The sequence below is a fragment of the Dipodomys merriami genome, unplaced genomic scaffold (assembly GCF_024711535.1).
Source record: "Dipodomys merriami isolate MVZ:Mamm:240054 unplaced genomic scaffold, mDipMer1.0.p SCAF_60, whole genome shotgun sequence".
NCBI lineage: Eukaryota > Metazoa > Chordata > Mammalia > Rodentia > Heteromyidae > Dipodomys > Dipodomys merriami.
Window position 1 is genome coordinate 4,082,290 of NW_027206180.1, and position 27,080 is coordinate 4,109,369.

The window sequence follows — 27,080 nt, forward strand, 5'->3', positions numbered from 1 at the left end:
TAAAGTTTTTAAAAAGTTTAATGGAGCCAATGGGCATATAAACTCTGGCAGACATTAAGACCTGCTTTCTCTTACCAAAGAAAATGGCACATGTTTTATCAAAATTTGACAACTGAGAGTAAAGGGCCCTAAGATTAAGCATCAGAGCACCAACTTAAACAAAACAACCAAAAATATTGTTATTCAACTTGGAGAGAAGAAATAGAACCAAGATGTGGGGGATTATCTCAAAACCCTTCAGAACCGGAGCTCTGGCCTCTCAGGGGCAACACCTCACACTGCCGAAACCCAAATCCAGACTAAATGCACAAAGACAAAAAAGCAAAGATAACTCAAAATGTCTTTCTGAATATTCCAAAGGGAAACTTGAAAATACATAGGCTTGGGCTTGTCCGTTTCAGGTAAAATGACAGATTGCTATAATTCTTCCTGCTATTATACTCAAACAAACCCAAAAAAATGATCCACTTTTGAAAAAAAAAAATCGTGGAATACCTCACTTTCATTCCTAGTTTGAGTCTGAGTTTCACTGTTTTAAATAAGGGCTATATCTAATAATACAGAACTTCAATTCACACCACATTTCTAACATTCCACTCACATCCCACCCAATCAATAATGGTTAACTTAGCAAAGTTTCTTCACAGAAAGGTATTATTAAATGGCTGAAAAAATTGCAAACTTTTAACAAAGTGCTGTGAGTAATTACTTGAAAAACCCTTACACTGATTTGCAATGGTCATTTAAGGAACAGGAAGTAACTGATACTGGACTAAGTCTGCAAGGAAACATTTTTTTCACTGTCCTAACTTGATATATAATAATAGGATAGAATAAATTACAGTACCTGGCAGGCTGACATCAGTTCTTCATCTAAAAAAAGACTATCATTCAAGTCAAGATAGTAAAAATGAAGATGAAGCATGCTCTAAAACGCTGTAGCTACAAGAGGTCTTACATTTACCCAAAGAGGACTCTAATGAGCACTTTTATTGAGATCTAACTAATGTCTAGAGAACCTCCATGCGATTCCATCTTTTTCCAGGATGAGATTCCAAACTGTACTTCTGAGGAGAAGAGGGACAAGGTAGAGTAAGTTGTGATCACATTAGTAGTTGGTAAAACAAGAGCTCTGTCATCTTTCACCCACTACAATGGAAACTGAACAGTGGGGCATCCATGAAAACTGAAAACAGGACAGGAAAGATTAGAATAGCGAGCTCCACTATCCATCTCCCACCAGTCAACACTGAACCAAAAAGGAAGCCCACTCTCAAAAGTCATGCCCTCCTTCACGTCCCCTCGAATGCAGTCTAGACAGTTTCCATGTACCCTAGGGAAAGAAGCCCCCACAGGAAGTAGTACTTGTCTGAAAACTGAGTATTTGAAGCCTATAGGGTTAATCTGGGGCAGTTTAATCATATTGCTATTTTTAGAGCACTAAGACACACAAAGTGAATCCAATAGAGTTCTGTATATTGATTCAGTATTAAGTATTAATTGCATGACCATCATAGCACCTCTTTACATCACACAATTACCAGAATTAGAAACTGGAAGAAAAAAAAAAAAAAAACTAACTAAAAACCAGGTGCATGGTACAGTGCCGGTTGCAAAAATGGAAGCCTGTGGATTTGACGAGGAAGCCAAATCATGTTTTTAGACAATTATAAGAACCTGGCAATACTGTTGAAACAAAATTAACACAGCAGGAAATGGACCCCCAAAAAAGGAGAAAAGGAAGATACGAGGGGGGAAAAAAAGCATTCTATAACCAAATAAACATCTGATATTTCCTTTCCCTTTGAGAATAAATACAGTTAAGGTCACTTTTAGCCTTGGAACGGATATGTTTGCCTATGATGATCTTGCTAATGACTATACAATATCTGATGTCCTCTGCTAGGGTTATAGTTTTGAGAGAAAGCCATAGTTACAAGAGGCATCTACTGTAAATGCCTAGAACTTCCTTTTATGGCAACCACTATAGAATTCACTTGTCTTAAACAGTGAACAAGGGAAGATGGCCTCATGTTTCCTTTGCAATAATAGTATATGTTGAGGATCAAGTGGCTCTCAAGCAGCATGGTGGGTGTGAAAATGTTTGCGGTTTAGATCATTCTGTTGCGTTTATGGGTTGGTGAGTCTGTAATGACATCGCCACACTGGGCTGAGGTACGCTTTCTAGTTCCACCATTGTCCAAGTGGAGTGCCATTTCTTCTGATATGAAAGTGTTCAAATCGACATCATGGAGTCCATTTCTCCTTCGACTAGCATTCGATCCACTGCTTACATGTGTAGGAGAGCCTGGGGTACTCGAACGCACGCTTATACTAGCCATTGCACCACTAAGACCTAGGAAGAAGAAAAGAGGTTTTAGAGTTGCTCAATTATTTGACCCTTACGAAAGCAACCCACTTTATTTTTCTTTCATGTTGTCAGTGTCAACGATGTCTGCTGGTTATCTTGGTAAGGGGTCACCATTTTATTCTGGAAGAACTCATCATCTAGCTTTGACCTTGGCAATACTACCAATAGGTGTGATATTGACAGCAGTTACAGAAAGCCTACTATGTGTCATATCCATCATGAAATTCTCCCTTATTATTTCGGGGGGATACTCTATGTGACTTTCAGATGAGGATGGGAAGTGCTTGCTCTAATCAGAACATCTGGTTATCCAATCACCATTTCATGGTGATTTCATGATCACTGGATCATGATCATTTCATTTCGCAATCTGTGGATCACGTCTACATGTAATATAAATAAATGGGGGCAGCAAGAAATCATTACCAGGCCCGAGTGGTCCCACAAGCCCCCTAGGCAAGGTGCCCACGCTGCCAAGCTGAAAATGCCAGGACATTTGAATACCAAGCCCTGGCATATCATCATCCCTCCCAGGTGTGGACATTATCTGATACCCTAAGTCAGGAAGGCAGGGTTGGGTAAGGAATTCTGCTTTGCTATTAAGTCCTGAAACCCACAACAGGCCCAGTACTAACTGTGGAACACTCATTCCTTAGAATCTTAAACAGTTAAGGAGCAAACTTATATTCCAACACTGAATGATCAAGATCAAACTCTGTTTGCAAGGCCTGAGTCAGGTCAGACCACAAAGATCGTACAAGTGTTGAATTTTGGAAGCCTAAATTGGCCTGTGGACTCTCCACCTATATGACTTTTTCATTGGATTACTCCAACCTCACCTAGAGACTTTGTTACTGACTAAATTTACAATGATTATTAACCCATGTTTGAAGACTAGGGCCTGTACCTGAGATTTTAATATAAGCTTAGTGGCTTGTTTTGGTAGAAGCCCATTTGCTCTAATTTTGAACTATAATGTGGCTTAAACTTAAAAATGAAATTGAAAGGAAAAAAATCTCTGGCCAGGTGCTAGTAGCTCTTAATCCTAGCTTCTCAGGGGGCTGAGATCTGAAGATCACAGTTGGGAGCAAGCCCAGGCAGGAAAAGTCCATGTAAATCTTATTTTCAATTAATCAACAAGAGCCAGAACTGGGGCTCTGGCACCAGCCTTTGGCACAACAGCTCAGGCCCCAAAGTCAGTACACACACACACACACACACACACACACACACACACACACCCTTTGGCACAACAGCTCAGGCCCCAAAGTCAGCACACACACACACACACACACACACAATCTCTGCCCCCTACACTAGTTCTCAGAAAATCACATGTCCCTTCCTCTACTACCTCTAAAAGACCATCACCTATTTTTTTTTAAAGGTAAAGACACTAACATTTGGAGGACTAGCAAAAAAAAGTTATACCCAAGGTCAAAAGGCAAGAGCTGAGACCAGCCCTTCAGGTGCAATCCATACTCCAACTTCACTGTTACACCACCTCCTCTTAAAGCCTCAATTGTTTTAGGCAAAGTGGCAGCAGCCTAGGGGCTAGGACAAGCAGCCGCATCTCTCTGATCCATAAGTAGCTCTTCCTTCCTGTTTCACCCTAAGAATGAATCATGCAGTGCCAGCATCAGTAACTGCCATTCTTTTACTCAGGCCAATACCCAAGGCCTGCAAGCTCCTCCAGCAACTTCCCTGCTTCTCCTAACCTGTCCCTCCTCTTTTTCCCAGGCACTTGTTGCCTCTTCTCTCCTGACTCAAACTTCCCACTCCTTCCTGTTCTCCAGCCTGCCAGCTGCTTCCTTCCCCTCTGTGCATTTCCCTTCCGCCTACCAGACAGGTGTCACCAGGGTGAGCTACCCCACCCCTTAGCCGTGCCTGTGGGCAGCTGTTTTCCAGATCTGGACCACAGAAGCAACCTCTTTCTTATGCTCAAAGGCCCACACATTAGTTCTGACTGCCTGCTTCTTCAAATAACATCTTCAAAGGGGAACTGTACCTTCCTCATCCCAACCCACAAGCTCACTTCAAAAAAATAAAAAGGAAATTCCAGCCGCCACACACGCACGCATGCACACGTGCACACACACTCACAGAAGGTAAAAGGGGCTAAGAAAATCATCTCTTGTTCCTGTAAGCAGTCTTTTCATCTCTGGTTAGTGAACTAACATAGTAACACTGAATACTGCAGAAGAATATGTTAAAATCCTATCCCACAATTTGAAATACGCTGAAATAAAAACTCAGTTAGCTGCTGACTTCAACAAATAAGCAAATAAATGCAGGCTACGGGCTGCTCACTAAACTAAAATCAAGTTTGTCAGTCAACCAAATGCCACACCTACAATTACTCGCAAATCGTTGGGGTTTTTTTTTCCTCCAGTTCTACATGTAGACAAACTCTTCAGGGAGAGAACTGTCTGTCTGTTCCTTTCCCCTAATCTCACAAGATAATATACTACTAGAAGGTATCCAATATTTTCATACACCCTTTTTATTATTTGCTCCATAATGCAAAAGATTCTGAGGTAACTATTACATTTGAGAACTTGGCAATAAACTGGGCTACTTCAGTTATTACATTCAGGATCCCCTTCTATCATCTGAAACTACACGAAGAATTCAACACAACCACCCATTGTTAATGGTGAGTCCCTAGGGTCCCATGGCAGTAAACATATACCAAAGCCTCATAAAAACATTACATCAGAAGGGGACTACTCACTTCAAGCAAATGTTTCTTGTTTCAACTTCTCCATTAAAAAGAAAATATACATTAAACATCATTTGGCCAATTTGAAAAATGCTGTTATTCCTGGAAAATCTTTTTCTCTAATGGGTTGTGACTTAGGGTTTAACAACTCTAATAAAATCATATAACCTACTCTCAGTAGTGAAAATCTTTTCAAAGTTTGACTCACTAATAGTCCCCCCAAAAGTTTTCACAAGTATCAAAACAAAAAAAAATTGAAGATTAACAACCAAAAAAAATATGCATTTTAAACAGCCCAAATTTTATTTTATAAACCAATGACAACTACTGGAAGTTGCTTTAGGAAACCTTATTAGCTAAGCCACATGAACACAGGCCTATACAAATACAAAAAAATCTAAAACATGCTTCAGAACAAAAAAAAACTAAGTTGTACGTCCTGAGGGCATACAACTTAATTTCTACTAAAAACACACTTTTTTCAAAATGGCTATGGGAATATCAATTGACAAAAAGCAAGCAGAACAAGTAGCATTAGACAGAAAAGTCTCAATTGCTTAATACAAGATAAATAAAACTCATCAGTCTTAAAAGCTTTTGTATTCATTTAAAATGATTAGTGCAGGAGTAGGAAAAATATTAGGATGACTTAATCATACTCTGAAAACTTTCAATGGAGCTAAAACAAACTTAACAGTCCAGATTATAGGAATCCAAGTTACATGGCAATTATTAAAAGTAGCACAGCTATTATTGTCATACCAAATTCATGCTTAGGGTCATAAAATGCTGTTCGCAAAGTCAATTACATGTAATTCATCCTCTAGCACACAGGTCACACACAGGCAGAGAAGGAGTGAATGCCCACCCAATCAATCTCACTGCACTGGTCCACTGCAGTGGCCAGAGGGGCTTCTGCCCGGTGGAAGGGAACAGGCACTGGAGACCCACCAGCACAGGCTCAGTATCTGAAATCCCCAAAGCTGGAACAAAGTGGGTACCACCCTGCCTGGAAGCCCTAACCTGGCATTTCCACTCCTTGGAATGAAGTGTACTCACTATTCAAATGTGCACACAGGGCAGACAAGTACTGTGGTGTGGATGTAGTGTTTTACACGTGCAGGGAGCTCAAGCTTAAAAACAACTCTACTAGGAAGACAGTGGTAATGTGAAGTAGATACCACTCCCCACCCCAAGCTGTACAGTGAAATACTGAATTTTTATTGAAGTAAAGCACACTAAATAAATCAAACCAATTACAAAGATACATGTGTCACACCAAGAAAACATTTTCAGTTAATGCTGACAGCCCAAAATGCTTTCCATTTTTCAAAGACAGTTTTTAAAGCCATGGGAGGAAAAAATGCTCATGTTAAAATGAAAAAGGCAAGATACAGTACCATATATGCAATATGATCTCAACTATGAAATAAGTTTAATATTTATACATTAAAAAAAAGAAAATGTACCAAACATTGAACTGCATTTATCGCTATATAGATCACAAGATACTGAATATTTTATTTTTGGAAATTTTCAAATTTTCCAAGAATTTACTTAAGAAAATTAATGAGTATATTAAAAGGATATTAAACTCAGTAACTACTAAATTAAGTGCTAGGTAAGTAAACTGACTTTGAGACATGGCCTCCTCTTTCACTGTAACAAAAAAAAAGGGCAACAAAATATTACTACAGGCTCAAGACAACTCTTATTACTGATGTTGAATCTAATGTCCTACTTCAAACAACTTCACCTCAATAAAAAAATCCCAACTGTTAATGCCATCTAATTGCCTTGACTTGTTCTCATTGTTAGAAGCTAGTGGAAGAAAAGCAATTTAGTTACAAGTTCCAGCCTTTAGAGAGAACTGAAGACTGAAATACTATAATCAATTATAGTATAATCAATTATAGCAATGAAGAGATTGCTTTGGTGCGTTCATTTCTTACATCTTAATTTCTAGATAAACTTTTCAGAGACACACTTCAGTGTAAATAGTCATCAGTTATGTTACTTCAAAAAGTTCAGACAAGCTGGGTGGGTGCCGGTGGCTCACGCCTGTAATCTGAGGATAACAGTTCAAAGCCATCCCAGGCAGGAAAGTCCATGAGACTCTTATCTCCAATAAACCACCAGAAAATCAGAAGGGGCGCTAGGGGCGCTGTGGCTCAAGTGCTTGCCTTGAGCTCAAGAGCTCAGGGACAGCACTAAGCCTAGAGTTCAAGCCCCACAACTGACTTTTTTTTAGTTCAGACAGCAATATTCAATTAGCATCATCAAGAATCGATGTACGTACTACGTTCCACGTACATACTATGTTCCACACACTGCCAGGAGTGCGGGCTTCAGAAGGGCTCTGAAAGATGGTAGGACATAAACCCTTTTGCTACTGGTAACTGCTAGAAGTTTCTCTCTTTATTAATGTCAAAATATGTTTCTAAACATTTAGCTACATCAATGTGAGGGATGGGTGAGTGGCAGGGAGGATGAGAGAACCAAACACAAAGTTCTTCCTTGTGTTATCAAGTAACGAATTTCATCAGGAAAGGTTGGTTCTCACAAATGTGGTTCTGTCCATATCACTCTGGCATACCTGGGCCAAAGAACGTTTTTACTCACTCACTCACTCACTCACAAGAGAAGAGAAGAGAAGAGAAGAGAGAAAGAGCAAGAACAGAAAGAAGGCATTACAAAAACACTTGTACTCAGAAGAAAAAAAGCTGACTCAAGTTTAGCTAAAATCACAACTAGCTTTAAAAAAAATTACAGCTTTTTACGAACTCTAAAGAGGTTGCCATTTTAGCAATTTGCCTTATGAATTTTTTCATGGTGAACTGTTTTTCTGACTTTACTTAAAACCCCTGACTCCAAATCCAAATAGTCACATTTTTCTAACAGTGTCCCCACACCCAGATTCTCCAGATCCAACCATGTCAAGCAATTTAATGACTTTAAGAAAATATAGCCCATAGGATGTTAGATGAGATAGGGCAAAGGCTAACAATGAAGGTTTTAAGGTATGTAAGACATAATGGCCTGGCCAGGCAACAGTGGCTCATGCCTGGTAAGCCTGACTACTCAGGAGGCTGAGATCTGAGGATCACGGTTCCAAGCCAGCCAAGCAGGAAAGTCCTTGAGACTCTCATCTCCAACTAACCCCCAGAAAACCAGAAGTGGCATTGTCCCTCAAAATGGTAGAACCCTAGCCTTGAGCAATAAAGCTCAGAGACAGTGCACGTAGGCCCTGAGTTCAAGGCCCCACAACTGACAAAAGCACAAAAAAACCACTAGACCTTAACAGATTCCCTGTAGATCAAACTCTTCACACTAACAGATTCCTAATGGGTCAGAAACAATTATCCATCTTTATTAGCCACCTGCCCATGCCTCCAACGAAGAGTGTTTTTGTGTACTCTGTGAATTAGATAGTAGTGGGCTATAGAAAGGGCTATAGAATGGCCAGGAACAACACAGCCACACCTCTGCAGAAGGACTTAACAGCACAAATCAGAAAACCTAACACCAAACTCAATGTTCAACCAACTGCTGCTGGAACACAAGGGTTTGAGATCCTCTGAGCAATACAGCAAAATCCCATTGGGGGGGGGGGGGGGGGGAGGAGAGAAGGAGAGAGAAAAGAGAAAATAAAAAATACCTATTCAATTTCTTGCTTTGTTCTTGAAATTCCCAAGTGTCACAGTAAAGGCTGGATTGCCTGAATCTGTTCAAGTCCCTCTCAGCACATATGCTGGCAAAAAGCACTAGCCCACAGTCTTATTAATTTGCTTTCAACATTAGACAAACTTGAAATTGAGAAGATACTGTTTCTTGTTGTTCTTTATTCTTTGCTAAGAAAATGTCAGTCAAGTGCCAATGTTGGCAGTGTTCCCCATTGGTGCCTAATGATGACACCAGATCCTGCCTGTTACTGGCCTTTGTGTGAAATGAGGCATAATTTCAGTGTTAAAAACTCTAGCATACTGATGTTGATTACAAGTACTGCAGTCAAGATGGTCAGTTATCTAGCCAATAAAAACTAAGTATCTGATTTTATTGTGTGTCTGTCTGTACTGGGGCTTAACGCAGGGCCTCAGGCTTCTATAGGTTGGTTTTTTCACTCAGAACTGACATTTTACCACTTGAGCCACACCTCCACTTCAGTCTTTTGCTGATTCATTGGAGTTAAAGAGTCTCACGGACTCTTCTGTCTGGGCTGGCTTCAAACCTCAATCCTAAGACCTCAGCCTCATTACAGGCTTGAGCTAATGGCACCCAGCAGGAAATATCCGTGAGCTGGGGTCAGCAAGCTACAAAATGATGGGGGCTTTGAAGTGACGTGATTGGGCGGGGGGGGGGGGGGGGGGGGGCGGGGGGGGAATAATTGAAGTTTCACCCAGCATCTGGCTCTGCCTTCAGAATACATGTCCCTCCTCACTATGTACCCTTGAACCAATTCCAGTAATGACAACGGAGTTCACAAAGACAAACAATTCAAACTAAGCTTTTGAGACAACATAAGCCTGGCAAGTGAACTCAGAAGCTCTCAGGCCGGGTGATATGGCAAGTGGTGGAGCACCTGCCTGGCAAAGCCTTGAATTCAAATCCCAGCAGTTTTTCCTCTACTCCAACAAACACCTACCTATCTACCTACCCTAATGTCTCTTCAGTGAGGTGAAAGAGAATGTAACTTATTTCCCTAGCTTGTCAACAGGTAACAAGTCCAAGAGCTTAGCAAGTAATATCTAAGGAAGGAGTAGTATGGCTGTCTAAATTAACAGCGCTGAAAGCTGCAGTTATAGAGGCAAAGAATCCTCAAAGACCACTGCGACATGACATCCAGGGTTAAGTGTTAAGTCCACTATTTTATGTCCTGTCTACCACGGGCAGGCAGAGGGCAGACACCCACACCAGACTCAGAACTAACCAACAAACCTTTGCGCAAGGAAAGAACACAGTACCACAGAGAACAGGCTCTCATACCACGTAAGTGTATTACCTTCAAAAAGATGACTTGGGAGGCTGGGAAGGTGGCTTAGTGGTAGAGTGCTTGCCTAGCATGCATGAAGCCCTAGGTTGGATTCCTCAGTACCAAAGGAACAGAAAAGGCCAGGAGTGGTACTGTGGTTCAAGATTCTATAGGGCACGACAGCATTCTTCCCGCAATGTGAGCCGAAGACACATAGTGGAGTCAACTGGCCACAAACCATTCATATTCATCTTCAAATCTAGATCAGAGACATACGAAGTTTGTCTATTTGCTCATGTCTTTAAAGAAAGGCCTCAAGCCCTTCAAAGGGCTTATTCTAATTTAAGATTCTATTTTTTGCATCCTTAGATTTACACACAGGTTTCATCCTCTAGTCATCTGGGGACTGCAATCCTCAACTCTTTCCAGGTCTTAGATCCTACTACGTGAAGTCACTCACTTCTCAGATCTATGTGTTACCTCTGTAATAACTTCAAACCAGAACTGTAACCAGACTCTGGTAGGTTCTACAGAAGTCAAAAAGAACCAAACAAGGAGCCCCGCACTAACATAGCCCCAATCAACAGGAAGGAACTGCCTGGATATTAAGTAAGGCCTAATTTAGGAAAGGCTTTAAGAATGAGAGAATTAAGTGTCAATTCTACAGTGTCAATTTACACATGCCTAACTTACAGAGGTCAAACCCCACTAAGAAGGAGGGAAGGGAAAACAGGTTGGTCATGGTGGCAAACACTGGAAATCCCAGCACTTAGGAAGCTAACTAAAGTAGAAGTTTGCAAGTCTGAGTCCACTCTAGCCCACACAGCAGATTCTGCTTAAAAAAAAAAAGAATGGTAAAAAAGGAAAACAGCACTACAGAAGTGTTGTGTGATCGGTCTTTTTTTTTTTTTTTTTTTTTTTTTTTGCCAGTCCTGGGGCTTGAACTTAGGGCCTGGGCTCTGTCACTGAGCCTCTGTGCTCAAGGCTAGTGCTTTACCACTTGAGCCACCGCATCACTCCAGTTTTTTGTGTTTATGTGGTACAGAGGAATTGAACCATGCTAGGCAAGCACTCTACATGACTAAGCCACATTCCCCCACCCTGGTGATCAGTCTTAAAGAGAATGAAAAGGTGGGGGAGGTAAGACTTGTACAAGAGCACACACAGTACTCTAAGGGTTAACACGGTATAGCTGGAATTTCTGACAAGAGGGGACCATACTACCTTGTAATGTTTAGACTTCCCCTGTAGGCTGCACGAAAACATTAGCAGAAATGTGACAAGAGAAAAGATACCTACAGTGATCTCATGAAGAACTGACAGTTCAGAAATGGGAAGCAAGAGCAGAAAGATTAGCCTAAGCTTATGTCTATAATCCTAGCTAGTCCTAGCTTCTTGGGAGACAGAGATCTAGAAGACAGACATTCAAAGTCAGCCTAGGGAGAAAAGTTCTTGAGATTCTATCCCCCAAATAATCAGCAAAAAGCAAGGCCTGAAAGTTTAAATCCAGGTACTAGTAAGAAGGAAAACAAAATCCTAAGGTTTTATCTTACACATATCACATTTAGGACTTCAAATCCAACAACTATGAGGGAGGAAAAAAGGAAGCTCTCCAGTTGCTTATCTTCCTGACTGAAGAAGTTGTAGGAGCTGATGTGTGCTGGCTATCACTGGAACAGAAGGCTGAGTTGTGTGAGAATGTCATTTGAAGACAAATAACTACAGAATACACTAGGAGATGTGCTCCACAGGACAACGATATAAGACAATGACTAGTTTGAAAGACTAGGGAAATCTAAAGACTTACAAATCTGGCCCCTTGAAGGACCTGCAAAGGTGGTAGCTATTGCTAGAATCCTGAGACCCAAGCAAAAGAAAAGGAGAGGCTCTTTCTTGAAGAGCAAGGATGGCTCCAAGAATTATGAAAAACATTGGCGAGAACCAAAGTAGTCAAGGGGGATTTTTTAATCCACTTGAAATCTGTTTATACTGAGTTTAATTCAGCTTTCAGTAAATTCTCAATGTTATTTTAAGATGAAGATTAACAAGGTTAAGACCCCACACACACAAAAAAAAAATCAACTGAGTATCAAGTTCTAGATGTCAAAAATAAAAGTACTGGTTACAGCTTTACACTGCCAATCATTAATTAAAGCTGTTTTGACTGAAACTGTTTTAAGAACCATTAAGTGAATGATGTGCTTTTGATTGAAATTCTTTACCTCTTCTCTCTTGCTAAAGTGGGCTACCCCAAGACTCATTGAGGTTATCTATCAGGAGCTCTAACTTACTGTTACACTCTGTGTACACAAATTACTCTGCAAATACCTCATCTTTTTCTTCAAATAAAACACATTATGTTTGGTACACCGGTGTGTTTGGTGTAGATATTGGTTGTGGCAGTGTTTGGAAAATGCTGAAAATACTCAAGAGAAAAACCACCTCCATAAAGAGATAAAAGACAGAAAAGAGATGAAAGGAGGAAAGTGAAGTATACTTTACGAACAAGTCTGCCTCATATTTTTTCAGGTCTCTTTGTTCCTTCTATGGAAACCTAAAATGCAGACTTTTCCTCAAGTGGAAAGATCTGAAAAACTTTGGTTTGTCCTCAGTAATATTTCAAATTTGACAAAGTCAACTATATGCAAAACTAAGTTCTGACACAGAATATACCTAATTAAGATGTTTCCTTAAGGAAGGATTCAGTGGCTCACACCTCTAATCCTAGCTACTTGGGAGGCTAGAATGGCAGCTGGGAGGTCTGCATGAAGAAATGTTGGCAAGACTACTCCTCAACCCATAGCTGAGTCCATTGTGTCTACTTATCCCAAGTTAAATGGGAAGCTAAATTCAGTGGCACACACCTGTGATCCCAGCAAGGACGGGAGACCTAAAAGGCAGACTGCCATACCTTATGGCCAGGAGGGGACCTATGGAGACCTAGTTTCAATCTCTGCAGAGTACCACCAATAAGAAAAATGTTTTATAAAAAGCTTCCAAATACATTTTAAAAGACCGCTTTAGAGGAAAAAAATTGGGATAGAACAAGGGCAGGGGTAACACTGTCCATTGTACTATTAGCCGGTGCTGCTGGCTCACACCTACAATCCTAACTACTCGGGAGGCTGAGATCTGAGCATCATGGGTTTGAAGCCAGTCCAGGCTTTACATGCCAGTCTGTGAGATTCTTACCTCCAATTAACCACTAAAACAAAAACAAAAACAAAACCAGAAGAGGTGCTTTGGCTGGGTGACAGAGCTAACCTTGAGTAACCAAGCTCAGGGACTGTGACCAGGCCCCATGTTCAAGCCACAGGACTGGCCAAAAAAGAAATGTACTCTTAACCTGACTTATGTAACTGTAAGTCCTCTGCACATCACCTTTGTAATAACAAAAAAATAAAAAATAAAAAATAAAAGACCTCCCTAACAGTTTTTACTTCAAATTTACTATGACAAATCAGTTCATAAGGATACCAGGTAAAGATAATTGTGAATATACATTACTAGTTAGGAAGGCCTTCTTCCTAAACCTCCTTTAAATGCTTACCTTTAAACACTCAGATCAAGCTAGCTTTTTCAACACACTGATGTTCTTGCAAATCACTAAAGCCATAAAATTCAGTGTACTACTTGTTGTTTCAAGAGGCCTTGTTACTTAATTAAAATAATCTTACCCGCATGAACTAGAGGTATGAACCTGAACAGTAAGTTGTCTCTCATGTATAGCTACTTTATAACTACTTTTCCACCCCAGAAGTTTTATATTTAAAATTTTTGCTTTGTTTTATTCAGTGACAGGGCATGAGCCCAGTGACTCATGCGCGCTAGGCAAGCACCCTATCACTGAGCAACCTCCTCAACCCTATTTCAGCTTTTTAAAACCCTCATAATTGGGCTGGGGATGCAGCTCAGTAGTACAGCACTTGCCCAGCATGCACAAGGCATTGGTTCCATGCCCAGCATTGACACGTTAAAAAAAAAAAAAAATCACTATTTAAACTGAGCAGAGTATGCTCACCAGCAATCCTAGCACTTGTGTGATGCAGAGTGGGGTACCATTTCCAATTCCAGGCCAGCCTGGTCTTCTGAGTGAGATGAGACTGTTTATGAAAGCGGGGAGAACTGGGCTGCAGGCCTAGCTGAAGTGGTAAAGCATTTGCCTAGCGAGTACAAGGCCCTGAATTCAACAACCAGCCCCCATCTCACAATTTATGCTTAATTTAAACTGTTAGCCTCTTCTATAACTGTATCATCACTGGAACTCCCAAAGTTCAAATGTAGCTATTATTGTCACTGGTTGAGCAGATTCAATTTGAGCAAATGTAACAGGAGTCAAGAGCAGAGTTTTTTCTTAAGGAGGAGGATAGCTTGCCCTTCTTACTATGCACACTCTTGCATTAAGATTTTACAGCAGAGACTGGGAACGTGGCTCAGTGGTAGAGCGCTTGCCTTGCATGCCTGAGGCCCTGGGTTTGATTCCTCAGCACCACATAAGCAAAAAGAAAAAAGCCGGAAGTGGCACTGTGGCTCAAGTGGTAGAGCACTAGCCTTGAACTGAAGAGCTGAGGGACAGCGCCCAGGCCCAGAGTTCAGGCCCAAGACTAGACCCCCCCCCCCCAAAAAAAAAAAAAAAAAGATTTTACAGCAGGTCAATGTGTGGCTCAGCAATAGTCTGTCTAGCAGGACCCAGTGTCACTCACACACAAGGTTTTACAGGGGCTGGAACTGTGGTAGATTGCTAGCCAATTATCAAGTGTCAAGTACCAAGTTTGAGTCCCAGTCTCAGAAAATTTTAAATAATAGATAATTAGATTTTACAGCAAGCAAGGCTTGTTTCTTAAAGCTGTCTTTGACAGAATACTAGCATGGAATGAATCATAAATGCCACTTAATGAAAAGTCAAGAGATAAGGAAACCCACTATATCACTGAAGTTAACCTGACCAACTATGTATACCTCTTGTAACTGACTTTCCAACCCAAAGAAGAAACATGTGAAACCCTAGTTCAGTAGGAACAGATCAAGCTCATTTGTGCCCAAGTTTAAAAAGTTCTGAAGTGGTAGAGCACTCGCCTTGAGCTGAGGCACAGCGCCCAAGACCAGAGTTCAAGCCCCACGACCGACCAAAAAAAAGAAGTTCTGAGCAGCTTTACTATTCTAGTATTTGGAAACAGTGTAGAATGCATAGCAGTGAATCCATACAAGAGGGGACTCGTGTTTTTTCTTTAAAAAAAAAAAAAAAAAAAAAAAAACTTGCTATCAGGAAAAACTACTTCCCAACTCCATACTCTAGTTACAAAGAGGAAAAAAAAAGTTTTCAGATCATAGGCATTAGAAGTTGGATCATACATATCCCACTATCTTTATTAATTACCAGGCTAATTTTCAGATGACACACTCCATGGCCTAGGAAGACTTTTAACAGGATTCACTGGCCTGCCTCACTAGCAGTTGCTTCTACCTATTCCATCATCGGTTAGATTTAATCAATTTTTTTCATCTTGCTTCATTGTTTTACCTTTTTCATTTTGCTGCTATTGTTTTAGGTTTTCCTGACATATCATCATAGAGACATTAACAGTCTGTTCTATGAGTCTGTAGTAAAGAGCAGAGAGAAACAGATGTATGAATGAGGGCATTCCCCAGGCTTCTCCAGTAACAGTTAAGCCTCTGAGCCAATAATGCCCTCTGATGATGGGTCTGGATCTAGAGAGGTGCAGCTGCATCTCTACACAATCCTATTGAAGTAAGGACTCAAAGGATAGCGCGCAGGACAATCAATGACATTTCCCTCTCGTTTGGGTTATCTAGCCCTCCACAGCACACTGGGTAAGAGGTGTTAAGGCAGATCCTGTGAGGACTAACTCAACAATTACCTTCTGTGCTTGCTTGTCATAGACCAGCTCTGGAAGAAACTAAAAATGTAATATAATTCTTAAGACCCAAGTACTTCCTCTTTGATTCAGAAAAGAATATGTACAACACATAGTAAGTTGAATTTTAGTTAATGTTGCAGAAAGAATACTACTGTAACATAAAGGAGGTCAAATTAACCCCCTAAAAACTTTTTTTTAAGACTGGCTGACAGTCGTCAAAAAGTGCCCCTAAATCCTTAGCCTACAGTCTACTTAACATTTCTAGAGCAAGTTGTTTACTTAATAGACAGAAACAGCTGATATATCTAGACCTAACCCTAACATAAAAAAGGTCCACAGGCACATCTTAACCATTTTTCCAAAGAAATATGTTTAAACGGCTTTACCATGCAGGGCTATGGCTTCCCGGAAGGGTTGCAAATCAGTCTCTACAGATGAGCTAGTTTCCGTTGAAGTAGCTCGGTTAGGGGACACTACAGTCAGTCTTGGGGGAGCTCTAGAGTTTCGTGGTGGAGGAACCTTTCCACACAGGAAGCTGATCAAATCTTCTCTACGAATAGTTCTTCTGCGTTTTTTAACCCAAGCCAACACATCCTTATTGCGTCGCTGATAGCCAATCTGAATTCCAATATCAAAACTTCGCTGATGGGTATCCACGCTTTCTATTAGGAAAAAAGAAAAGATACATGGATGATCATTACAGCCACATTACATTTCCTCCTAAAGAAAACTGTTAATAAAAATGAATTACCCCACCTGTAAGTGATCTAGTAATTTGAAATGTATGTCTTTGGGAATGTCAGTTAATCTTTGCATGAGTGCTTGAGTATGTGTGTGTATTGATATTGGGAGCTTTAACTCTGGCTTTTCATTCAAAACTGATGCTCTACCACTTAAGCCATACCTCCACTTCCAGCATTTTGCTAGTTAATTAGGAAATAATCTCATGAACTTTGCTGCCCAGGCAAGTCTTGAACTTCAATCCTGAAAGCTCAGCCTCCTGAAGTAGCTAGAATTATGGATAGGCATGAGCCACTGGCACCAGGCTCACATATTTCATCTTAATGGTCTAAATTTGGAGTTCACAAATTACAAGTCCTAGAGCTTATCTTGTTCTTTAAAACCAAAACAAGGGCTAGGAATGTGGCTTAGTGGTAAGACTGCTTGCCTGGCATGCATGAAGCTCTCAGTTCAATTCCACATAAGCAGAAAATGCCAGAAGTGACACTGTGACTCAAGTGGTACAGTGCTAGCCTGAGCAAAAAGCAACTCAGGGACTGTGCCCAGGCCCTTCCAGGACTGCAAAAAAAAAAAAAAAAAAGCAGTAACTCAGAAATACAGGGACTTTTGTTTAAGCCAAGTTACCTAAAATAACAAAAGTATTATCAGTAAAGTTATCAAGTGCTTATTAAAACTTCATGAGAAAAGAGAGGAAGTAACATGGTGCACCTTGAGACAGGTTTTTCTGTTCCCTTTGCTACAAATGAGGAAAGCAAGGTAATGGAGGGGGTTCCTTAACCACTGGACACACTTTACTTCAGAAGAGTGAATTCTCATGAAAGCCAGAAGCACCAAGAACACCACTGAACAGATGTCTAAGTATTACACACAACTCGGCCATCCATGCTCATCTGATTTTTACCAAGTCATTCTGGAGATGCAGTCCTACCAAAAGGCTCAGCACCAAAAATAGAAATACACAGGCTGCGGTAAACATTTTAGAATAGGAAAAAAAAAAAACAACAATGTTGACTAACAAAGTTTTCAATCATTCTGCTTCTAATTCCCAATAGTTTTTTTTAACTTATACTCTTTTAAAATGCTGCTTTCCATTCATTTATGACTGGCTTGTGTCTGAAGAAATGAGAAATCAGATACATGATTGGCATAATGACTTGTCTATTGTTTTGTTAATAAAATGCTAGAGAAGTGATTTTTTTCCCCCCTTGAGACAAGGTCTTCCTATGTAACTTTGCCTTAAAATTCCCCTCTGGACTTGAGGTATGTAGCAAACCTGGGAATTCAAAAACATACTTGAAAGTTTAAGTCACTGGAACTTATTTTTAGTCAGCTGCTGTGCTAGCAGAACATCAACAGTGTTTTTAAAGACATCCAGCAAGCTGCTTGCCTTATCCTTGAACCTTCTGTCTCTTACTTTTCCTGGCTTTACTTCTATGTATGCCAAATGTAAAGGAGACTAAAAGCAAAAACCAACCATCATACAATAAAGACCTATGTCCCAGAAAGAAAACATGAATCAATCTCACACTGACTGAACCTGTGTTAGTGAAAAAAGACTAGGCTCTAGCTCAGAGGTAGCTCAGCCCACACCAATCCCAAGGTTCAATCCTCAGAGCAAAATACAGCTGTGTACAAGACCTTCTCAACAAATGGTCAATCTTTTTTGTTTTGTTTTGTTTTTTTGCCAGTCATGGGGCCTGAAGTCAGGGCCTGGGTGCTGTCCCTCAGCTCTTCAATTCAAGGCTAGCACTCTACCACTTGTGGGCCACAGCGCCACCTCCGGCTTTTTTCTGCTTATATGGTGCAGAGGAATCGACCCCAGGGCCTCATGCATGCAAGGCAAACACTCTACCACTGAGCCACCTTCCCAGCCCCAGGTGGCCAGTCTTCATGGTTAGATTCAAAAGAAAGTGAGAAATTTTTTTCGCTCACATATCACTTAAATGACTGTAACTTTGAGAAAATTAACCTAATTTTGCAGATAATAAAAAGCTTAAGCTAGATGCAGGTGGCTGATGCTATAATTTTACCTCATCAGGAGGCTAAGCTCTAGACAATCACAGTTCAAAGCCAGCCCAGGAAGAAAGTCTACTGAGACTCCATCTCTACAAAAGCCACCAAAAAGCAGGGCTGGAAGTGTGTCTCAAGAATTAGAGTGAGCAGGACGCCAGTGGCCCATGCAAATAATCCTAGCTGCTCAAGAGGCTGAGATCTTAGGGTCACTATTGAAAGACAGCCAGGGCAGGAGAATCCATGAGAGTCTTATCTCCAATGAACCACCAGAAAACTGGAAGTGAGGCTGTGGCTCAATAAAACGCTAGCCTTGAGCTGGAAGACCTGATGGACAGCACCCATGCCCAGAGTTCAAGCCCCATGACCAACCAAAAAAAATAAGTGACAGCTGAGCAAGTCAGCCAAGCAAGCATCCAACACTGATTTAAGACCCAGTATAGACAGAGAAAAAAAGTAGCTCAAGAGTAAGGTCATGTGGTGGCACATGCCTGAATCCTGCTGCAGCACTGAAGCAGAAAATTTACAAGTCAGCCTAGCTCAAAAAAAAAAAAAAAAAAAAAACGAAGAGGGAAGCCATTTCTCATGTCTCACAATCTGAATAATGGCCAAGTCACCACGACAGTCAGTATCTGATTTCTCATTTCCTCATAACAGAACAGGAATGAACTTCATTTTAAAGGGAAACAGCACTCTACCTTCTCTTCAAGCAAAGATGTACAGGAACCCCAACTTTAGAGCTAAGGGACAGTGCCCAGGCCCAGAGTACAGGCCCCACAACCAGACCCAAAAAAAAAAAAAAAGAAAGAAAAGAGGATAAACCCAAAATGTGCAAACCTAGAAGCAATTAAATTTATACAAACTTGTCCTATCTAAATGTCAACTAGATCGAAGTTTCTGCTGCCAAAGTACATGAAGAAATTTTATATTTTTCTGAAAAAACCAGAGGATGGTCAGCCCCAACTAGAAAAGCAGGACAGGGAAAACACTAAGTAGATATGGAAACAAATGTAGCAAGTCAGAGGTAAAAAAAGATGATACAAAACTCCAGAAAGGGAGGACCCCAAAGCTGCTAAGCACTCTGATGGCAATGGCTATAATCAGACTCATGGCTGTAATCCTACTCCAGAGGATGAGATCTGAGGATCGGGGATCAAGGCAAGGCCCTCAGCCTAGTCTGTGAGATTCTTATCTTCAATTTATTACTTAAAAAGCTGGAAAAGGTGTTGTGGCGAGTGGTAGAGCGCTAGCCGTGAGCAAAAGCAGCTCAGGTATAGCACCCAGGCCCAGATTTCAAGCCTCAGGACTGGCCAACAAAAAGAAAAAAAGCCAGACACTGGGGCCTCAAGCCTGTAATCCTAGCTAATTAATGAGAAGGCTGAGATCTGAGAATCAAGCCAGCCTGGGCAGAAAAGTCCTCAGGAGACTCTTATCTCTAACCACTCAAAAATCAGTAGAGCTGTAGCTCAAAGTGGTAGTAAAAGAGTTCATGAACATAGCCCAGACCCTAAATTCAAGCCCCACAACCAACCAACCAAAAAAAAAAAAAATTATTAAGTGCTGGAAGAAAGTGACAGCCAAGTTTTGAGTTATTTTGACAGAGGGCCAAGAATTGTCAGTCTGCAATGGGCATAGATTTGAACCTGGAAAACTCAATTTTCACCTATGGTTTAAAAGACTTTTTAAGGGCTGGGAAGGTGGCTCAGTGGTAGAGCGCTTGCCTTGCATGCTCGAGGCCCTGGGTTCGATTCCTCAGCACCACATAAACAAAAAGAAAAAAGCCGGAAGTGGCGCTGTGGCTCAAGTGGTAGAGCGCTAGCCTTGAGCTGAAGAGCTGAGGGACAGTGCCCAGGCCCAGAGTTCAGGCCCCACGACCGGACCCAAAAAAAAAAAAAAAAAAAAGACTTTTTAAAAAAAAGAAATGTCAACCTCCTTTTTTTTTTTTTTTTTAGGGTCCGGTTGTGGGGCTTGAACTCTGGGCCTGGGCACTGTCCCTCAGCTCTTCAGCTCAAGGCTAGCGCTCTACCACTTGAGCCACAGCGCCACTTCCGGCTTTTTTCTTTTTGCCTATGTGGTGCTGAGGAATCAAACCCAGGGCCTCATGCATGCAAGGCAAGCACTCCACCACTGAGCCACCTTCCCAGCCCTTTCAACCTCTTTATGAAATTATGCCACTAACCAACCATTCTGACCAAGCCTCAATAAAAGATCCAAGAGTTTAATTTTTTTTAACTTTTTAAAAATGAATTGTAGAGCTGGGCACTGGTGGCTCATGCCTGTAATCCTAGCTACTAATTAAGTAGCCTGAGATCTGAGGACCACAGTTCAAAGCCAGCCTGGGCACGAAAGTCCTTGAGACTCAACTCCAATAAACAACCAGAAAACCAGAAGTGGCCCTGTGGCTCAAGTAGTAGAACACTAGCCTTGAGCTGAAGAGCTGAGGGACAGAGCCCAGGCCCTGAGTTCAAGCCCTAGGACTGGCAAAAAAAAAAAAAAAAAAGAATTGTATAAGCATTTACAAACTGAAAGGAACAAGAGAAAAGAAGCAGAAACAACTTTTAAGGTCTTTGGGTACAAGCCTTTTGCACTGAGTTCATTACTTAGTTTAGTACTTGGTTTAACAGTATATATATTCTCTCATTTCACCAAATTAACCTATTTTCAGTTACTTCAAGGAATAGAAAGCCTCAAATTGATGCCAATGCATTCAAAATAAGAGTTCTTTTAGCCCTCCTGCCTTGAGCCAACTGGGAAAGGCTGCATGTTTACATCTTAGGAAAGGAGATAGAAGTAGGTGCAACCAACAAAGCTTATTCTAGCACACAAAAAACTAGAGTTACTTCCCTTCCTATTAAACACTGCCTACTGTAGGAAACATTGGAGGAAAATTGATCACTAATACAGCACCATCAACATTTACTCCCAACATGAAAGGCACAAAACTAAGAGCTTATACTGTAAACTGTGGGCACTTAGGCCCATTCACAGTTAAGAAAACCAGAGCGCACAATGGGAGAAATACCTGGCTCCAACATGTCTGCAGAACCACACAGCAAACAAGTACTGGAGCCAAGATCTGACTGACAACAGACTACCAAGACTCAACCATAATGAAGCTTCAGTAGTACTAGGACAGACACCTGGGTGCAGATTTGCTCAAGGACACTCAGAATTATCTTTTAATAAAAGTAGCATCAAAAGATGTGTGTGTGACAATCAATGCTTCAAATGCACATAAAAATGTAAAGGCAGGACTGTAGGCATAGCTTAAATGGTAGAGCATCTGCCTAGCATGTGTAAAACCTGAATTCAAATTCCAGTTTAAGAAGAACTTAAAAAAAAAAAGAATAAGTAAATGAGCAAGGAGCCCAAAGCAGTAGAAGGAATTCCAGATTAGACAGAATTCCTTCCTATGGAGAAATCAGGAGACTGGGTCTGAAATAAACCACCCCACCCCCACCCTGGCCAGAGGAGTTGGATTTAAACTGCACCATGCTAGCAGAGCAGCTCAGGGAAAGAGGGCTTACCAACAGTACTCAGGCCCCCAACAAAGCAAACTCAGACGACCCCATTTCCCAGGTAAGCATCAATCCTGTCAAAGTTAAAATGACCTCTAACTTTTCACTCCCTTTAGTTGCAGCTATTAAAAACAACCTTCTGCCAGGGCCCCCCAATACTGAAGAGACTTCATTTTTTTGGAACTATCAAATCAAAAACCAGCAATCAGGGGCTGGGAAGGTGGCTTGCCTTGCATGCATGAGGCCCTGGGTTCGACTCCTCAGCACCACGTAAGCAGAAAAAGCTGGAAATGGTGCTGTGGCTCAAGTGGTAGAGCACTAGCCTTAAGCTGAAGAGCTGAGGGACAGTGCCCAGACCAAGAAAGAAAGAAAGAAAGAAAGAGAAAGACAGACGGAAAGGAAGGACGGAAAGGAAGGACGGAAAGGAAGGAAGAGGGGGAGAGGGAAGGAGGGAGGGAGAAGAACCAGCAATCAGGACCTTCTTCCCCTTTTCAAAATAAGGAAGCCAAAGTTTGATCGCTATGTGGAGTAAAGGCCCATGTATTCCATTTACTGAACTACATCTGTCCTCACTGAGGTTACAAGACCATCTTACATTCTCAAGCTAGTATTCCAACCAAACCAACTGAACCTTCAATTCTTCAGAAGCCTACTGAAATTAAAAGAGCCCCAACCCTCTTAACTTCTACCTCAATTCTGACCTTCCTTTGTGCAAATCATTTTAGAAGTTATCAAGAAGATGGTATGAGTTTTTCCCCAGTTACAAAAGAAGCCATTTTTAGCTTGCCAGCTAAGTCTAAATTACATAAAATTCAGCAAGTTATCTTAAAGGACACCCCCAAGCCAGGCGCCGGTGGCTCACGCCTGTAATCCTAGCTACTCAGGAGGCTAAGATCTGAGGATAGCGGTTCAAAGCCACCCCGGGCAGGAAAGTTCGTGAGACTCTTATCTCCAATAAACCGCTAGAAAACCGGAAGTGGTGCTGTGGCTCAAGCGGTAGAGCTCTCACCTTGTGCTGAAGAGCACAAGGACAGCGCCCAAGCCCAGAGTTCAAGCCCCACGACCGACAAAAAAAAAAAAAAAAAGATCCCCCAAATCTTAATCTTCTCCCTTATATTTAATGACAACTGTGAATAATCTGATTTAAATTTATCACTATTAAATGCAGTCTGTCCTGTGACAACACTTTACTACTGTTATTAGTTCTATTTAAGGTAACCAAGTATTCCTACAGCCCATTCTCTAAAAAGTCCTAAAAATAATGAAAGGAGAAAGATAAGAGTAATCCACTCTCTAAGTCAGGCACTAGTGACTCATGCCTGAAATCCTAGCTACTCTGGAGGCTGAGATCTGAGGATTTTTGTTGGAAGCCAGGAAAAGTGGTGCAGAAGTCCATGAGACTCCAAGTCACCACCCAAAAAAAAACCTGAGCAGCACCCTAAAGTTCTTTCAGGACCAGTGATGCACACATGGGTGCACACACACACTAATCCACTCTTTGCAAGTCTCCAAGAGTAAGATGTCTTAAAAAACCAAAATTTATAAACACAAAGAGTTCAGCATTCATTTCTGAGTACACCTTCTTTTATAGTCAGCAATAAAGAAACTTGCTAGCTTTAGTCCCACAAGGTTATAATCCATCTGTAACAATGGCACCAAAACCAGAGGACATTCATTTTTATAGGTAGCTTGGTATAAGAGCCCAGCACAAAGAAATACTAGAACTGGATTGCCTTTCCCTTCACACAAATGCAAAACGATAAGCCATAGTACCACCAAACAACACAATTCTATACTCTGTAATTAAAAAACACAGGGCCCTTACTGCCTGCAATATAAACTAAGTGGATCCATCTCAAAATCATTATGCTAAGTCAAGGCCACCAACAGAAGACTATAGACCATTTGGTCCTAAGGGAAAACTATATACAGAAAATCCACAGCAACCAGGAAAGCGACTGCCATTGCCAGGGTAGGGAATGAGCATCTTTTGTTTAGTAATAGTACACACTTACAAAACAAGTGTTTACATCTTTTAAAAAAGGGAATTTTACTGTATGTATATTGTACTCTAAGAAACTTTCAAAAACTGAATTTTGTACATGTTCAAAATTCCCTTTCAGATGAAATCAAAGCCATTCCAAAGGGTATGCTAAGACTCTTAAGTACTGATGGATGTTAGTAAGCAATCTATTCTTTAGTCAAAATACAGGGGATGCTGCTTAGCAGTAGAGTGCCTGTCTAGCAGGTATGATACCCTGATTTCCATCCCCAAGACCTCCTTCCCCCACAAAAAATAAAAGTAAGCAATTCAGCTACACAAAATCAAAAGCTGGCCAGTGAAACACCACTTTTCAACAGAGCTGGACTATTCCTGACTTCCTAAAATTGGCAATGTTATTCACAAGATTCTGCTAAAGTTCTCAAATACTGTCCTCAAAAACTCAAGAGTTCTCACAATAGGAGACATTCATCCTACAAAAAGTGCCATCATTTGCAAATTCTTAGGCAAAAATAATCTGAGAACCAAGGAGATGTTCTATATCCTATTTCAACCTATTTTGATATTTTCAAATCAAAACAAAATCCCATTACTTTCCTCAGCTCTTAATGGCTGAAAGGAGATTAAGGGTGTGTCAAATGGTTGGAAGGTTTGCCTAGCCCCCGTCCCCCATCAACAAAAGTCTGAATGTATTTGACTTAATTACAATTTTATTAACAGTCAAAACTTTAATCTTTTTCCTTAGAAACCTTGCCCCCCCCAAAAAAAAAAAGGGAAGGGAGGGGAGCTCCAAATCTTACCCCACCAGCAAGGCACAAAATCAAGTTCATTGTTAAGAGAGTACAATGGCCAAGGCCAAGACTTCATGCCATCACAAAGGGGAAAGAAAATGAAGTCCAGCAAAGGCACCACTATAAAAACATAAGCCTAGCACTTCAAAACTCGTTGCAGATTTCCTGCTGGTAATGTACAAGCAGGTATGAGGTAGTTGGAAAAAAAAAAAAAAAACAGCATATGAAACTGCAAAGGAAAAGCAGCAGTTCTAATAAAAGAATAATTCCAATTAGTGAGTGTTCACCTCAATGCTACCACACTACCATGCTCTAAGTGGCCAGAATAAGGTCTCGGTCCAGGCCTGCTTGGGACTGGAACCCTTCTTTCTTGCCTGAGGCCTGTTCCAAGTCACCCACGGGTCAGCCTGGGGGTACAGCTTGCTTAAGCCTAACTGACCCCTGAGGGCCTTAGGGGGCTGTCTTAGGCCCTGGGGTACAATCAGTGGCCTCACCAACTGAATGCTAACAGCAGACCCTTGAACGATGACAACCCAATGTCCCCAGTCACAACCCCAGATCTTAGGGAGGTGGCAGAGGGGTCAAAATCGTCCAGGACTGATCTAGCTGGACCACCACCAAGATTCTCACGTTGCAAAGAAAGTATTCAAGGTTAACAAGAGAAACAGAAAACACCCGGCGACGGCCATTTGTTCCCCCCCCTTCCCCAATTTCCCCTTGGGTGACAATGCAGACCAAGGTTATCTTTACCTTTGTAGAGGTTGGTGACGGCCGTGGCTGCGTTTTGGAAGGGGACCCAGAGAGAAAGTCCTGGCTGTTGACATACTCGATCTGGAAGGAAAAAAAGAGAAGAAAGAGAAGAGGGGGAAGGGGATAAAAACACAGAAATGAGAGGGGGGGGGGACAGAGAAGAGACAGAGAAAGACACACACACACATACACATACACACACACAAAAACAAAAACACACACACGAGGACGGAGAGGAGAGAAAGAGAAAACAGAATGTTATTTGGGCGTCAATCACTCCAGAACGGCCATATTAGGTTTCGCCATTTTGTTCACGGGTTTCAGGATCCCAGAGGCAGCGGGAGATCGGGAACAAGGGGAAGATGGGGGCCACGCTTGGAGGGGGAGAACCAGGCCGCGGGGGTGGGTACGGAGGGGGGGGGGGCCAGGCCCCGGTGGGGACCGGAAAGCCACAGGGAGGCGCCCCGGTCCCGGAGTCCCCACCCCGAGGCCGGCCCCGGGGCACAATAGGGCCGCCTCCTCCTCCTTCGCCATTTTGTGGCCGGGGTTCCTTCCCAGGGCCTCCCGGTCGGACGGACACCGGGGTGGGGGGTGGGAGGGAGAGGCGGGGGGGGGGGGGTCTGAAATCGCCGGGGATCCACCCCCGGGGGGGGGGGCCGGGGCGGGGCAGGGCCGGGCGGCGCCAAGATGGCGGCGAGGCCTCACCTTTGTAGAGCTGGGCCACGGCGGTGGCCGAGTTCTGGAAGAGGTGCCACAGCTTCTGCTGCTTGTGCTCGGGCTGCGCGGCGGCCGCCGCCTCCTCCTGCAGCTCGGGGGGCAGCTGCTCGTCCTGCTCCGCCTCGGCCAGGCACTGCCGCTCCCACTTGGAGAACCAGTGCTCGGGCCCGTGCTCCTGGATCTCGGCCTCGCCCTCCTCCTTCCGCTCCTCCATCCCCCGCGGCCTCCCGCGGCCTCGCCGCCGCCGCGTCCTCCTCAGGCGGGGGCCCCGCGGGAGCGTCGTCGTCGAGCGGCCCGGAGACAGGGCCCGGCGGCCGGCGGCGGCTCCTCCTCCTCCTCCCACACCCCGACGGGCCGGCGACCCCGCCCCGCGTAGCCCCGCACGACCCCGACCCGGGGCCGGCCCAACCCCCGGGGCCCCGCTGAAGGACGCCGCGGGCCGGAAGAACAACAACAACGCCGCCGCCGCCCTGCGCGTCTTCCGCGGGAGCCCCGCTACCGCCCGCCCATGGCGCCGCGGCCTGCTTAGGGCCGCCGCCGATGCCCGCCGAACCCTCCTGCACGCAGCCCGGCCCGCGCCGCCGAGCCCACCCCGGAGACTGAGCAACGT

The 27,080-nt window shown here is 42.6% G+C and overlaps 1 protein-coding gene across 1 annotated transcript; it reads right to left on the bottom strand.

Annotated features, from left to right (window-relative positions):
- Hapstr1 (HUWE1 associated protein modifying stress responses) lies at positions 1-27,080 on the bottom strand. The gene is made up of 4 exons (XM_070003501.1): positions 26,459-27,080; positions 25,754-25,834; positions 16,328-16,603; positions 1-2,356 (listed from the first exon to the last, which is right to left on the bottom strand). Exons 1-4 carry the CDS (start codon positions 26,682-26,684, stop codon positions 2,112-2,114), a joined length of 828 nt encoding a protein of 275 aa, XP_069859602.1. The 5' UTR covers positions 26,685-27,080; the 3' UTR covers positions 1-2,111.